General features: G+C 39.4%; 1 protein-coding gene across 6 annotated transcripts in view; it reads left to right on the top strand.

Annotated features, from left to right (window-relative positions):
* Positions 1-12,198: 12,198 nt before the first annotated feature.
* The window catches only part of LRBA (LPS responsive beige-like anchor protein), a 367,496-nt gene continuing 366,070 nt past the window's right edge, over positions 12,199-13,624 (top strand). For 5 of the 6 annotated variants that reach the window (XM_085222195.1, XM_085222196.1, XM_085222197.1 and 2 more), the window contains exons 1-2: positions 12,199-12,338; positions 12,619-12,945. In XM_085222195.1, coding sequence (XP_085078321.1) covers positions 12,730-12,945 — 216 coding nt within the window. In that variant the 5' untranslated portion in view covers positions 12,199-12,338; positions 12,619-12,729. Of the gene's footprint in view, positions 12,339-12,358; positions 12,488-12,618; positions 12,946-13,624 lie in introns of those variants that run through there. The other variant, XM_085222193.1, reaches the window with a different exon arrangement.

Below are 13,624 nucleotides of genomic sequence, written 5' to 3'. Positions count from 1 at the left end.
AGCCTGTCTATTTCAGCATGGATTGGGGCTGCATAAGTTAGGGATGTGCAAGAGTTATGCCAGTTTTACAAGGCAATGAGATTTTTTTGTTCAGAACTAAGCATCTGTTTTTGTAATGGAGCAACTGATTCTGAAGAGCAAATTCACGTAGTAGTGTTTGGTTTAATGCTTCAAGTTAGTTTAAATCTTGTATTTTTGGACTTATCTGTTCTCAGTTTCCTAGTTGGTTGTTTTTTTTTGTGCTTTTTGTAGAAATGTTTGAAATTTACTTGTAAAACCGAAATGTTCTCATTGTATTGACTTTTCCCAAAGCTAGGCTATTATAGGTCTCTTCTGCACAAGCTTTTTAAGTCTCATTATTGTGCTTTTGATTCTTTTCTACAAAATAAACTTTCAGAAGTGCCAAAGCAGAGTGACTATTTTCTTCATCAGTTATTTCCTACTAAATCTGTCTATGCTGCAGGTTAAAATCTTTCTCCTTTTCTCCCTCGACTGCCAGCTCAGCTATAGTTGATCACACAATTTGGTCTGATGATAATTTATTCCAGCTAATGATGCATGAGATGCAAAAAAGCCTGAGGAAGGAGTTTGGGGGACTGGAAATTAGGAGAAAAAAATTCCCCAACCAAACATTTCCACCTTTTTTCCTTGCGAACTCAGCACATCTCATGCTGAAATTACTGAGACACCATGGAGCCCTGCTTTTTTTTTTTTTTTTTTTTTTTAGCAGTCTCTTGGTGGTGGAGTCACACTTTAAATCATTCTGCAAAAGCATGACTTAGTTAACACTTCATTATACAAGAAGGCTACCACTATGCTGGATTTGGCAGAAAATTCTGACTCTTCTCATGCATTTTATCCATCATCCATTTTAAATTAAGAAAAGGTGATGTGATGTTCAAAGTTCTTGTCTAGCAGGAATATGGCTGTCTATCTACTTATCTAACCATCAGCTGTGCTAGATGGATATTCTAAAAATATAAAAAGATCAGATTCCAAAGATAAATAAAGGCACTCAAGGTTCCCCCCTTGAAGTAATAAATATTTCAGTATAAAGCATTATTTAAGGAGTGACATCTTTCATTGAAGAGATCATGAATGGCATGCAATATAATTTTACAATGTGGTTAGTTAAATGAATTCAGTAAATGGAGGACAAAGCTGTTTGCTCATATTAGGGTTTCCAAATTGTGTTCTTCAGATGAGCAGTTGTCAGAGTGTCACGGTAACGTGCACATATGTGGTCCTGGAGCCAAGTCATCCCTTTCATAGCTCGTGTTGAGGGAAAGGGAACCTGTAAAATATCTGAGGGAAAAAAAAAAAAGTGTAGGAAATTTGGCAGTCATAGTCTTCGTGGAAAATTCTTTTTCAAAAAGGAGAAAATAGACTTAGCACCAGAATAATACCATATCCAGTTTGCAACAACATTCACACTGTCATAGCACTGAGATTCAGGCCTCTTAAGGAAGTGTAGGTGCTTATGGTTAGTTTCTACAGCTGAATCTAAATTCTTATTTCACTTTTTGCTCAATTCTTTAAGCGAGGTTTCAACTCACATTGCCTAAATATTTAAACTGTGAGATATGCAACTAAATAGTAAAATATTTGAATTTTGTATCTTTTTAAGATACAAAATTAAAGCAATAATGAGAAATCCCTCTGAAATGGATAAATACCATTCCTGTTTTACTGGAGGTATGTTAAAAGAAGCATTGTCATCAAAATAGATGAACTGCTTCACCACAGCAAATATAAGCTTGTTTCTGAATCTAGCTATTCTTCTTTGGATCTCTGTCAGCTAAAAAAGGATGTTCTAATTAAAGATATCTCAGTCTGTTTCAATAGGCACGGGCTTGTGAGGAAAGACTTCTCAGCTCTGGGCTCAGGTCTGTAATAATGGGATATCCTGACAAAGAAAATACAGAAATACAGTACAGGAAGTGCCATTAAGAAGTCACCTAGTCCACTTCCCTACAAAAAAATATTTTCAGTCCTATTTATATAACTTTTTGAATAAAGACTGCAGTGAATGTTGTAGAAAATGACTGCTACTCTCTTATTGTCTCTTTGCTATTATGCTAACACAGAGGTTTTTTCTCCCAGTGCAAGTGGGTATCAAAAAATACTTCAAAAATTTTTTATAACTACAATTTTTCAAAATGAGACAGTTTTTAACAATGTCTTGAAGTACGTCTATTTCAGAATAGCATTTAAACTTTTATAAGCTGCTGATACAAACAGAAAACTGAGAAATAGCAAAACAACACCACGCTCTAATGGGTAGCCTCTGTTTTCTTTATGAAGCCAGTTGTAATCTAAATGAAGTCTGAAAATGTAATCTAAATGAAGTCTGCATCGTTAACACTGTAACAACAGTACAAGTTATCCATGGATTTCTAATACCCTGTGACCTCCCAAGAGATCTGCTAGTCATTCACTGAGGTGTAATAATCCCAGTAGGTTCTTTGCAAGTGTCCTTCATGGGATGCTTCATGTCCTTCAATGACAGATCCATTGCCTTCTTCCAAATGGGTCACTCCATAAGTTGTACTTGCTCTTTTGTAACCCCTTCTGTCTCCATATATCATATGGAATGTGGGTTTGTGTATTGCTTTGCCTGTCTCTCGAGCGGAGGGGAGTCTCTAGAGGGAGAACTTCTCATGTCATGTCAAGAGATTTGAGTCTCAACCCAAGTGCTCAGTCATCTTACAAAAACAAGGGCACTGTCCATCACCACTGAAGGGTTGTTAGAAAAAGATGTCCGTGTGCATAGGTCTTCCCATCTCCAGATATGAGGACACATCTTTTTCTTTTTTAAATAAGAGTCAGGCAATCAACATACGTACCCATTTGTTGAAATCAGCAGAGATAAAATGGTCACCAAATATGACTGACTTGAAAATTTCTGAAGTGACTGGTAGTGCTTTTAAAACTTACTAAGTATTTCAGCTACTTACTAAGTGTTGACTTGATATTATGAAAGCCTTCCTACTCTGGTTCCCATATATAGCACAGTTATCTGTAATCAAAAGGTGAATTTGGAAAAGTTTTCCTGTTCCTGGTAGAAAGCCAAGACACTGAAGGTACCTCGATGAAGATAACTGACCAAAACACTTCAGAAACTGATGCAACATATTTAACTCAGACTTACACAGATCCCTGAGATAAAAGCAAAACATCAGAGAAAGGTCAGAGGCAGGCTTGAAACACTTCTGCTGAAGAGAATCAGTTACTTCAGCTCTACTTTAAACATGAACCAAGTAATTGCATACATTATAGGTTTTCCAGGGAGATCTACTATTTTTGCAGGAATAACCAGTCTTGAGAGTGATTGGCTGAAGGCGCTGTAGCAACATGTCAAACCCCTTTTTTCCACATTATAAATTCAACTGCCTTGGCGGAAACCACCTCATGCCTTGGAGCATTTTAGGACAAACATTAATAATAACAAATTCTAATTGGTCATTATTACTTGAACAGAAAATATCGGATTTCATTTTCACCAGTAGGAAATGAAAATGTCATGTACTGTAATATGACAGGCATGGAATTTACAGTAGTGATATGTACGTGTAATTACCTCTATATGTGTAAATGCACACAAAGCAGAACACTAGGGAGGCCGTTTTACAACAGATTTAATCAAGAGAACATCTATGTCTCCTCATAAACTTACTTAACCAACTTTGAAAAAAGAATGGAGTTGATTAGACAGGTTAATGGGGTGATGTCTTTATAAGTGACAGATGGCCATGTTAGAACAGAAAGTTGTTCACTCTCCATTTTTTATTTTGTTTTACTTATGAGAGTATTTTACCATTTTTTTTTAACTTATGAAAGCATTGCTCATACATTTTTGATTAGCAATGGTTCACTGAAAAAAAGCAATTTCCAGTGAAACTGAACTTTTAACTGGATGGATGTTGTAATTATGCTTAAGTGGCAATAATCAAAACTAAAATACAGAATGATGTATAAACATCCTGACCTCCCCACATTGGGTTGCAAATGGCAAAAAGTGCTTACAGATTTGCAAGCTCATAAGAACATAACAAAGAAATGGAAACATGAAGAAGAAAGCTGTTTTTTTACATTATTAAGGGAACCCATTAGTGATGAATTTGACAGAGTAATTTAAAAAAAAATTAGAAGTTAAAGGCAAGAGTTTTAATAATAATTAAAAAATTATTAGTGCAACATAAGCTACTAAAAAAAAGTTTCTTCCTTTCTTGGATTTCATGATTTTATCCCAGGTGTAGGATTTTGATTGCTAACCTTGTCTCCTATATGTAAGGTATCTGGAAGTGGATCACAGAAACGGTGTTAACTTGAAGGAGGGCTTGCTGAGACCTCTGGCCAAGTCTGAGAAGGATAAGTGAAATATCCAAAGTTATTATTAAAAGCCACAATTGCAGTAGTTGCTCCTGGCTCTTTTCTGGCTATTACACTGCTCAGCAATGATCTGTGTGTGACCACTTGTGAAGCTCTGATTTCCAGTGCCTGTTCGGCTGTTAGATAATAAAAGCTGTATGTTTTTTTTTCTGCATCACAGAATTCTGCACCACTTCATTTCTTCTTCCATGTGAGAAATGACCATTCCTAAGTGGAGTGGAAATGAAGAAAATAAGACATGCATTGCTAACTCCCTGTTTTTTTCCTCTCCTTTTACTGTCTGCCATCTCTTTTGTAATTTGTCAGTGTTGTGAAGTGTATTGCTCCTTCATCTGATGCAGATCGTTGATAAAAATAATCCTATTGAATTTAATCTCCAGACATGAATTTGAAAACTGAAGTCTCCCAGAAATGTTTCCTCTAGAAGACTTGTATCTAAAATTAGGATTTCTGAAAAGCCCTAAACTAAACTTTAAAAACACCTCTGGATCTTCAGTGTCCTTCTGAATTTACCAAGATTGTAATTCTGGAGCAGTGGCACTATCCTGAAGTACCTATGTGAGACTCTGCAGTAGACAACAGTAATGGAGGAAGAGTTTGAGATGTTCAATCATGACAGTGTCTCTGCAGCATATCAGAGAGTTTGGCTCGAATTTTTGCAAGTCTTTTGGGTTCTATCATATCACAGACCACGTTTTGTTCATCTGTACAGAGGCAATTCAATAGTTTCTGTAACAGTGGCTAATCTTTGTTACCAGAAATGGATCAGCTTATCTCTTACGTGTGTGAGTAGGTGGCTGCCAGCTGCAGAGATGTCTTGTTCTACATTTTACTAGTAATGCTACAATTGACACTTTGAGGTGATAATTTGACATATTTAAGTCACTATGCAACTCAATCAACTTGTCCTACAGTTCACCCCTTATAAACATAAACAAAACAAATTTCACACATGGTATTCATCTGGGTAATAGCTGCGATTGGCTTTGTGTCCTGTACTGGCATTTCCAACAGAGTAATTGCAATAGTGTCAATAAAACTGCTTATCAGTCTGTGTTAGCGTTGCAAGTATTAGCAAGGCAAGATGGGCATCGTACCCTGGAAATTGTTTAAATCTACCCTTGTTCAACTAATTTCTGAAGTTCAGTCAAAATCTAACATGTACAACTACCATCACCAACCTCTGCTGCTAGGTTCCAGATGCTCTTCAGAGCTTTCATCTTCCCTAGAGTTAGCTAAATGCTCACAGCAATTTGGGCTAAGGATAGGTAGAATTTTTTGGCTTTAGTTGGTTCTAACTGCATCAGCAGTGGATCTGGCTTCATAAATATAGCGAGGAAAAAATGTGTGGGGTTAATATGGAAAGGATTATGTGAAAGAAGACGACGGTAACCACCCACAACAACTGTCTTCCAGCAGTTTAGCTGCTCTGCAAAGTGCTCTGGTCTGTGTAAATCTCTTGATAAGCAAAATGCCATAGCTAATCTATTCAGACAATTCTCCATTGCTTTTAGTTTATTGTGATTTCTTAAAGTAAATGTTCCTTAGTACATGGCTATTATAATAATAATGAAAGAAACTGTGTTTTGGAAGAGCCTGGTAATCGCTGCGGTCTTGTCTTGTTTCTGTTGTCACCTCTTTCCTAAATCTCACTGATTCCCTTGATTCTTTACTGTTCTGACTTTACTGCTCAGGCAGGGAATGTCTGTCTACCTGTACAACTTCTTGCCACTGATTCCTGTTTTATATTAAAATAGCTTCCAAATCCAGCTCCTGTGAGAAGTAATTTGTAAGGGATTTTCAAACATCCTCTGAGATCATACTGGAGTTTTACGCAGAAAACCTCTCTTAATCCCTCTCAGAACTCTAATATGGAGCTATTTCGAGGTCTTTTGTTTCTTTTGGGCTCTGTGCTTGGCTCTTACCTTCTAAGCAGCAAAACCAGGCTCGGCTGGGGAGTTCGAATAGTGTGTGAAAAATGCCGCTGCGGCACAAGCCAGGTGTAACAAAATGGGTCGGTACAGCTCCTGCTAGGCTGGGAGCAGCTGCTCCCACAAGCTCAGAAACAGCCACAGTCCAGCACAGCAAGGCACTGAGCACAGACTCGAGGCCAATTCCCTACAGCACACTCTACAAGCATACAGCTATCTATTCTGATAAATGCACCATGTAGACTTGGGTGTCAGTGAATACAGCCGTAGTGAAGAACCTTCTGCTTTCTATATGCTCATGTTTTATGCCTATGTCTAAGTTTTGCCTGAACTAACCAACGTAGGTATTACTACCAAAGCTGAAAACATAAACATTTCTTGTCAGTGCTACTGGAAATTGGGCTCTTAAGAGGGCTTTCACAATAACAAATGTTTTCTTTGCATAAAAGATGGTGGGGGAGGGGTGAAAGGAAGGCTAACATACTAAGGGTGTATGACTTAAAGGAAGTAAGCAATACTCATTAAAATAGTGGACAATTAGTTGTTTGATGAGTTTTTTCAGCATTTACTCTAGTAAAAGTTCACGTTTCCTGTGAGGAGGTATTTCCTGTCACAACTTAGATCTTGTAAGGAATTACACTGACGCTCTTATGATCCTTTCTAAAGCTAAAGGAGCAGAATAAGGTAAAGCAGCTGCTTTAGCTCAGTGTTATTGTAATTTCTTGAGAAAGTGGAAGTGTATTTTCTAATAGGGTTGATGTGAAGACTCATTAAGCATCATTTATTCAGTGTTATTTAAAAACAATGATAGTAGCAATCCTCCAGTCAAGAACATGTAACAAAAAAAATGAAGAAAAAAACTGATTACCATTCTAGAGAAAAGTGGACAAAATTCTTCACGTTAAAAGTTACATTATAAAGTTACATTACTTTAAATAATAAATATATATTATTATTATATAATAATAAAAATAAAAGAACTGAACAAAACAAAACCTCTAACACATATTGAAAAAAAAAATCACCTAACCAAAATAAAACTTCCTCTTTTGGCAAGGCTAATCTTTATTTTGGGATTATATTGCTCTCCTGAAGTATTGTGCTGTGTGAAAGCAGAAAGAACCCAATGTTTAAGGTCAACAGTATTTATAAGCAGCTTTTTTATTTGGAGTTTAATTTCTAGCCACGGATTTTTAAAGCAGTTCTTAATGCTCAAGACCAAAGAGCATTTTGTCATAAAAAGTTATAAAATGATTACTTCCTTGTGCTTACAGGCAATGTATTTTGTTCCAGCAGACTGTAACTGCCAAAAGTCACTCTTCTTGCAATAGATGCAACAAAGCTGGCAGTGAATCTACTTTTCAGCTGCCATATTGAACTCCCCATCTTAGGTATTTATGCACTTATTTATGCATATACCCTACTGTCTTTGACAATTGAGGCCAGGCAAGAAGCATTTCTTGATCTGTAAAAATATACAGAAAGATCTGTCAGAATTCAACATGACACTTTTGACTCTGTGGCAAACTGATTTGCTGGAGTATGCCATTTGGATGAAAATGACTGAAATCCATAAAGAACAATTTTAGCAATTCTCCTTTATTTATTTTGTATCACTAGGATGATAATAAAGAAGAAAACAGGAAAAGACTAACAACAAATATTGCATCAGCACAGATGAGAAGAAATATGATAAGTGGAATTCATATCCAAGTCACTAGGTACATACAAACTTCCAAACGATATTTCATTTCTACTTTTGCTTGGTTGCAGGTAACCTGATGAAGACCTTAAAGATATAAAGGCCAACCATGGAGGCAGGGGGTACTTAAAAACAGGTAAGGAAAACCAGCATGTGGAAATGCATTCTTAACCAGATTAAACGCGCAAATAAAAATTATAATTTATTTCTCTGTTCATAAGAGGGAAGACAATACTTTAGGAAAATACATATGACTCATAGAAAGACATCGAAGGCAGAAAAGGAGGCATCAGGGAATTCTAAGATTAAGATATCAGGATTGCACAGCATGTGTATAACCAGATACACTCACTGTGCTGTAACAGAGACTGGAAGCTCCAGCGTTACAGTTCTAAACAATTCAAATACCAAGGAAGAAACTGCAGGCGAATGCAACTCAAATTAGAGATTATCTCCCCTCTCTTTCTATAATGTATGTATATAATTAAGGGAAAGATGGAAAGAAAGGGGGGGGGAGGGGGAGGAAGCTCACTCCTCTGTTAGCACTTGGAATTTCAAACAGGACACTAACTATGAAATGTTTCCATTTTGACATATGTTCTGTAGAGGAATGTAACTATATAATCAAATCATGTAAAAACGGAACTGTACAAGCATCATAATAGAACAAATTCCAAAGTCTTTTTTTAAATTTCCCTAACCATTGGAAATTCAATACCAACACACATAAAGAATAGCATTTCCAAGACAGAGATGAATTGAAGTATTTAATGATGATGTATCCAGTTAGAATACTAGCTAATATTTATTAATTACAACCTTCTAAGGTGTGCTTTTTGGAAACACTGCCTGTCACCTCAGAAAATCTGTACTCTTTGGTGTGAGAGTAGTCAGGGGGAAGTACATTCAAAAAGTTTTTTTCACAGGCATAGTGCAATATCAAGGATAAGAAGCAACTTTTATTTCCATTCACCTCTTTGGAGTTTCATTCATATCAGAATTCTAAGCACAGAAACTTCTGCTGATCTGAAGAATTATTCCTTTTCCCTCCATAGAATGAAACAAATTACAACTTTTTATATAACATAGACAAAAAAAAAGAAAAAATATTTCTGTATCAGTCTTTCAGCAAGTCCTGCCTACCTTCCTGAAATAATTTCCTAAGGCAGGATCTTTGATGCTATCATCTTGTTGTGATACCTTATGAATAAAAATAATATCAAATTAGAAAACAAAAAACACACAGAATCCCTGGTCCTATTCAGAACTACACCAGACTGATTTTCTTATGTGAGAACTAGCATGCAGAGAACATTTCAACTTTGCTTAAATAGTTTCTTTAGGAAAGGTGCTGGCAGTCATGTTACGGAAACAGCTGTTATGGTTATTTCCTGCCTTATTTGGGACTTGAATCTATGCTTATAACATTATAGAAAAGGTTCTAGAGAACATGATTCTGGCTGGAATGTAATTTATGCCAGAATTATGTATCCAGGGTTTGTCGTACATAAAATGTGTACAGAGAGAGAGCTCTATATAACTTACTAACTAGTGTTATTTTACTAGAAATGTGCATCTAGCCACATTCTCATGGGAAGAATCAAAGAATCATCATAGAATCTTTTGAGTTGGAAGGCACTCTTAAAGGCCATCTAGTCCAACTCCCCTGCAATGAACAGGGATACCCACAGCTCAGTCTGGTTGCTCAGGTCTCCCTCCAGCCTGACCTTGACCATCTCCAAGGACAGAGCTTCCACCACCTCTTTGAGCAACCTGTTCCAGTGCCTCACCACCCTTATTCCTTAACATTACCAATGAGAACAGGGACAGAAATCACTAGTAAATTTCTCTTTTTTGGAAGAGATCTGAAATATCCAGCCTGTACATTAATGCATCTTACAGTTGTTGCATTTATACGCTTATTTAAGTGATAACCTTGTTTGGAATTGATTTGGCTGCTTAATGTTCAAAATGCCATTTGAATAATATATACAACTAAAGCTCCAAGTAATGTAGCAGAAAAGATCCAAGCAATGATGAGGTGAATCCTCACACAACAAAGCAAAAAAATCACTCTTCAAGGAGAAATACATCAATACAGATTTTGTTAGTGGCCAACAGTAGAAACAAGACAGAAGAAATTTAACAAACAGCAGTGGTATGTATACAGATGCTCTTCCAACAAAGGAGATAACTACTTAAATAACAGTGTTGCTATGGTGGATATCAAGGCCTTGGTGTAACCCACTACATACACATGTTAAGCAGTGCTTTCCTCTCAAAGAGCTGAGTGCAGCAGGTACATTTAGAAGAAGAAAAAAACATGTAGGTTGGGAAACTTGAGCTGGGTATGATTATGAAGAGTATCGTGCATTGCAATCTGAACAAAGTAGCTGCGTGGTCATTATCAAGTAGATGGAGAAAACAAACTAGAGATGTTACAATGAACTTGAAAGTGCTCGACTGATGTCTATGCATTAGGAGTCAGTGTAGCTGTCCAAATAAGCAGATTTAAGAAAAACTTAAAAAATGTTAACTTGGCAACTAATTCTGACATTATATACATTTTTCAGATTATAGATACATTTTCATACAGATCTTAAGAACTGTAGTCACTGGAGCTCTTCGGGAAGACAGATTTAATCCTAAAATGACTAAAGGAAATTGTGAAAGTGGCTTTGAAATATGAAGAAATGAAATTCTTTTCTTTATCAATATTTTGACTTCCAAAATAGCTGATCGTTTGCTTTTCAACCTATTCCTTCCCTGCCATGTTTGCCCAGACATCACCTGTACACAGTGGTTTTTTTTTTTTGACCAAAAAGCATGACACATGGAGGAATAGTACACAGCCTTAAACTCTACAGAGCTGAAAGCCAAATGCTGTACTATGACTTAGAAGTGTGCGAAGTGCAACATGCTTGAAGAAGTTGTAACAGACTTTAAGGAACACATGCCATACCAAGTGTGTCACATGTGATCAACAGAATTTGGTAAACATTAGTTATTTCTGTAAGAACCACGTCACAATCATTTGAAGACAGATTTTTCTCCTAAGTATTTGTGTTCATATAGGAAAAAAATAGGATATATTTTGATGAACAGAAAAATGGGAAAAAAAAAATCTCTGCTATTTTTTAAATGAAAGCAGTAGTTAATAGACACGATTGTTAATGAAAAGATGAGCATCTGCCAATTCACATAGGACAGTGTTGTTGCTTTTTTTTTTCTAATTGGCAAGAAATAGTAATTTCCAAGATGAGAGCATCTAAGAAATGTCTAACACGTTCCATAGGGAGTGCTGTGACTTAGACCTAATGTGATGTGTATGATGTTATCAGTGACTCTGTATGAAGTTAGTTTATCACCATAGGCTGTGTGCGCCTTTATGCCACTTAATTGTTGAGACTGACAGTGCTTAAATGTGAGCAATCAAGTGACTTGCAATCAAAGTTAATTACAAGTGTATATAGGTGTTATATTTCTGTTGTTAACAGTGTTGTGAAATAATAAGCTAATGTAAAAAGCATAGAGATACTGACACAATTAAATGAATTATTCTTTTCCCCAGGAGACTCCAAAAACGGAAATGAATGTATTGGGATTCTAATAGAAGCATTTTGCTTTGATTTTATTCCTATCTCTAGATGCGATGGAGTGAATCCAGGTTTGCCCGTGAAACTTTGTTTTTTACATGAGAAGAACGACAGCTTCAGTATATAATAAATCGCGAATTTTTTAAGAGAACAAAAAGAGGTCTTTAAGCCGACCGAGAAAGAACGCAGCCAAAAGGATCAAGCTGACCATCGCAGGGCTAACTTACGAAGACCTCGCTGTTCGGTTCCACACGAAAGACGCTCAAAAGGCAGGGCAACGGACGACAACATAGAGCCCTGGCACAGACTGGAGGCGCACCGACAGAGCAGACAGAGCTACGGGTGCAGCACCACCGCACCGCTCTCCTCACGGCGCGGCGGGACGTGGCGCCCGGCCCCCCGCTCACCTGAGCGCACCTGAGCGCACCTGGGCGTGCGCGAACCGGCGGCTCCCGCCCCGCGCGCCGGCAGCCCGCCCCTCCCGCGCACGGCCGCGCAGGCGCACGGCTCCTCGGCCGGCGGCGCTTCGGAGGATGGGCGCTGTCATGGCGGCAGACGGCGGCAGCTTCGGCTGAGCGAGAGCGCGGCGTGAAGCGGCGGCGGCTGAAACTTCGGCAGCCTTCCAGGGAGAGCTGCGGGCGGTGCTGCGCGGTCCGCCGCCTCCGTACCTCTCCGAGGGGGAGCCGGGCAGCCCGCTCCCCCTCCGCGGGCGCGGCGGTGAGTGCGAACTTGGTGCGCGGGCGCACCTGTGCGCGCCTGCCTAGGGGCGGGGGCGGGCGCGGAGGCGGGCGTCCTCCCTTGAAAATAAAAACCGAAACCCCGCGCGGAGCGACTCTCACCGCTCGAGGACGCTTCCGCGGGGAGAGGTGCGGCCGCCGCCGTCCGCGCGGGGCGGGGAGGGAACGGGAACACCGCGCGAGGGCGGGGGGGGTGGGTTGAGGTTCGCGGGGAGTGTTTTGCCCTCGGCGACCTCACCGACGTCTCGCTCGTCCTTCAGGCTGAGCTACCGCCGCTGACAGCCGCCTCCCGTGAGGAGAGCGCGGCCGGATAGCCTTCCCCAGCCCGGGCTGCGTCTTCCTCCCGCTTCGCCGCACGGAGGGCACCGGCCATGGCGAGCGACGGCAAACAAGTTGTGCAGCCAACAGGTGATGGCGGAGGAGGAGCGGGGAAAGAGGGAAACGTCGCCGAAGGCGGAAGCGTACTGCAGCCTCTGAATCCAGGGGTTCCCATCCGAGGCATCAGGATGAAGTTTGCCGTGCTGGCAGGGCTGGTGGAGGTTGGTGAGGTGTCGATCAGAGACATCGTGGATACGATTTTTAATCTGGTAGGTTGGCTGCCTTTTCAGGTGCAAGTGAAACGAACTGCATCTGTGTGTAGAAGACGTCTCATGTGTTTTGTCTTTATTTCTCTGTCTCTTTATATCTGCATATTTACACTTTTGGCATACTAGATTCTCAAAAAAGTTAAAGATGAAGTAGATGATCATATGTGCGTTTAGATTTGAAATAGCTCCAAACAGCAGTAGCCTTGTTTTGCCTCAAAGAAAGCGTTGCCTTAACCGGAGCTGAGAGGTGCATTGCGGTGTTCAGCCCTCCAACAGGTGTGCTTAATGAGAAAGTTAAATGTTGATCAGCTGCTCCAGCTGCCATCGGAACATACAGTGTTGCCTTCAGCTGCAGCAGCTCCTCCTGTGGAGGTGTTCGTGCCCCTTTCTGCTTTCCGTTGGCTTTGAACTCGGATGTTCTGTCTACTAGGAAGTGGGGAAGGAAGCAGCTCGTTTAAGTGCTTTACTTTGTTTATTGGGGAAAATAAAACTTGACCTCAGTGTCTTCATTTTGTAATGAACTAAGTAGTTAGGTGCTATTCTCTGATACAGTGCAAGCAATTTTAATACTGAGTAATAAATCTGGTTAAAAGCTGAGGACACATCTTGTAAAAAATATGAATAAAATGCGTACTGCTAAGCTCCTTGGGCTTTGTGTTAAACTGGCTGGTTGTTAAAG

Source organism: Meleagris gallopavo, chromosome 4, assembly GCF_905368555.1.
Source record: "Meleagris gallopavo chromosome 4, MGAL_WU_HG_1.1, whole genome shotgun sequence".
NCBI classification, from domain to species: Eukaryota; Metazoa; Chordata; class Aves; order Galliformes; family Phasianidae; genus Meleagris; species Meleagris gallopavo.
The sequence above is the reverse complement of the archived record's forward strand: the minus strand, read 5'-3'. Positions and strand labels throughout refer to the sequence as shown.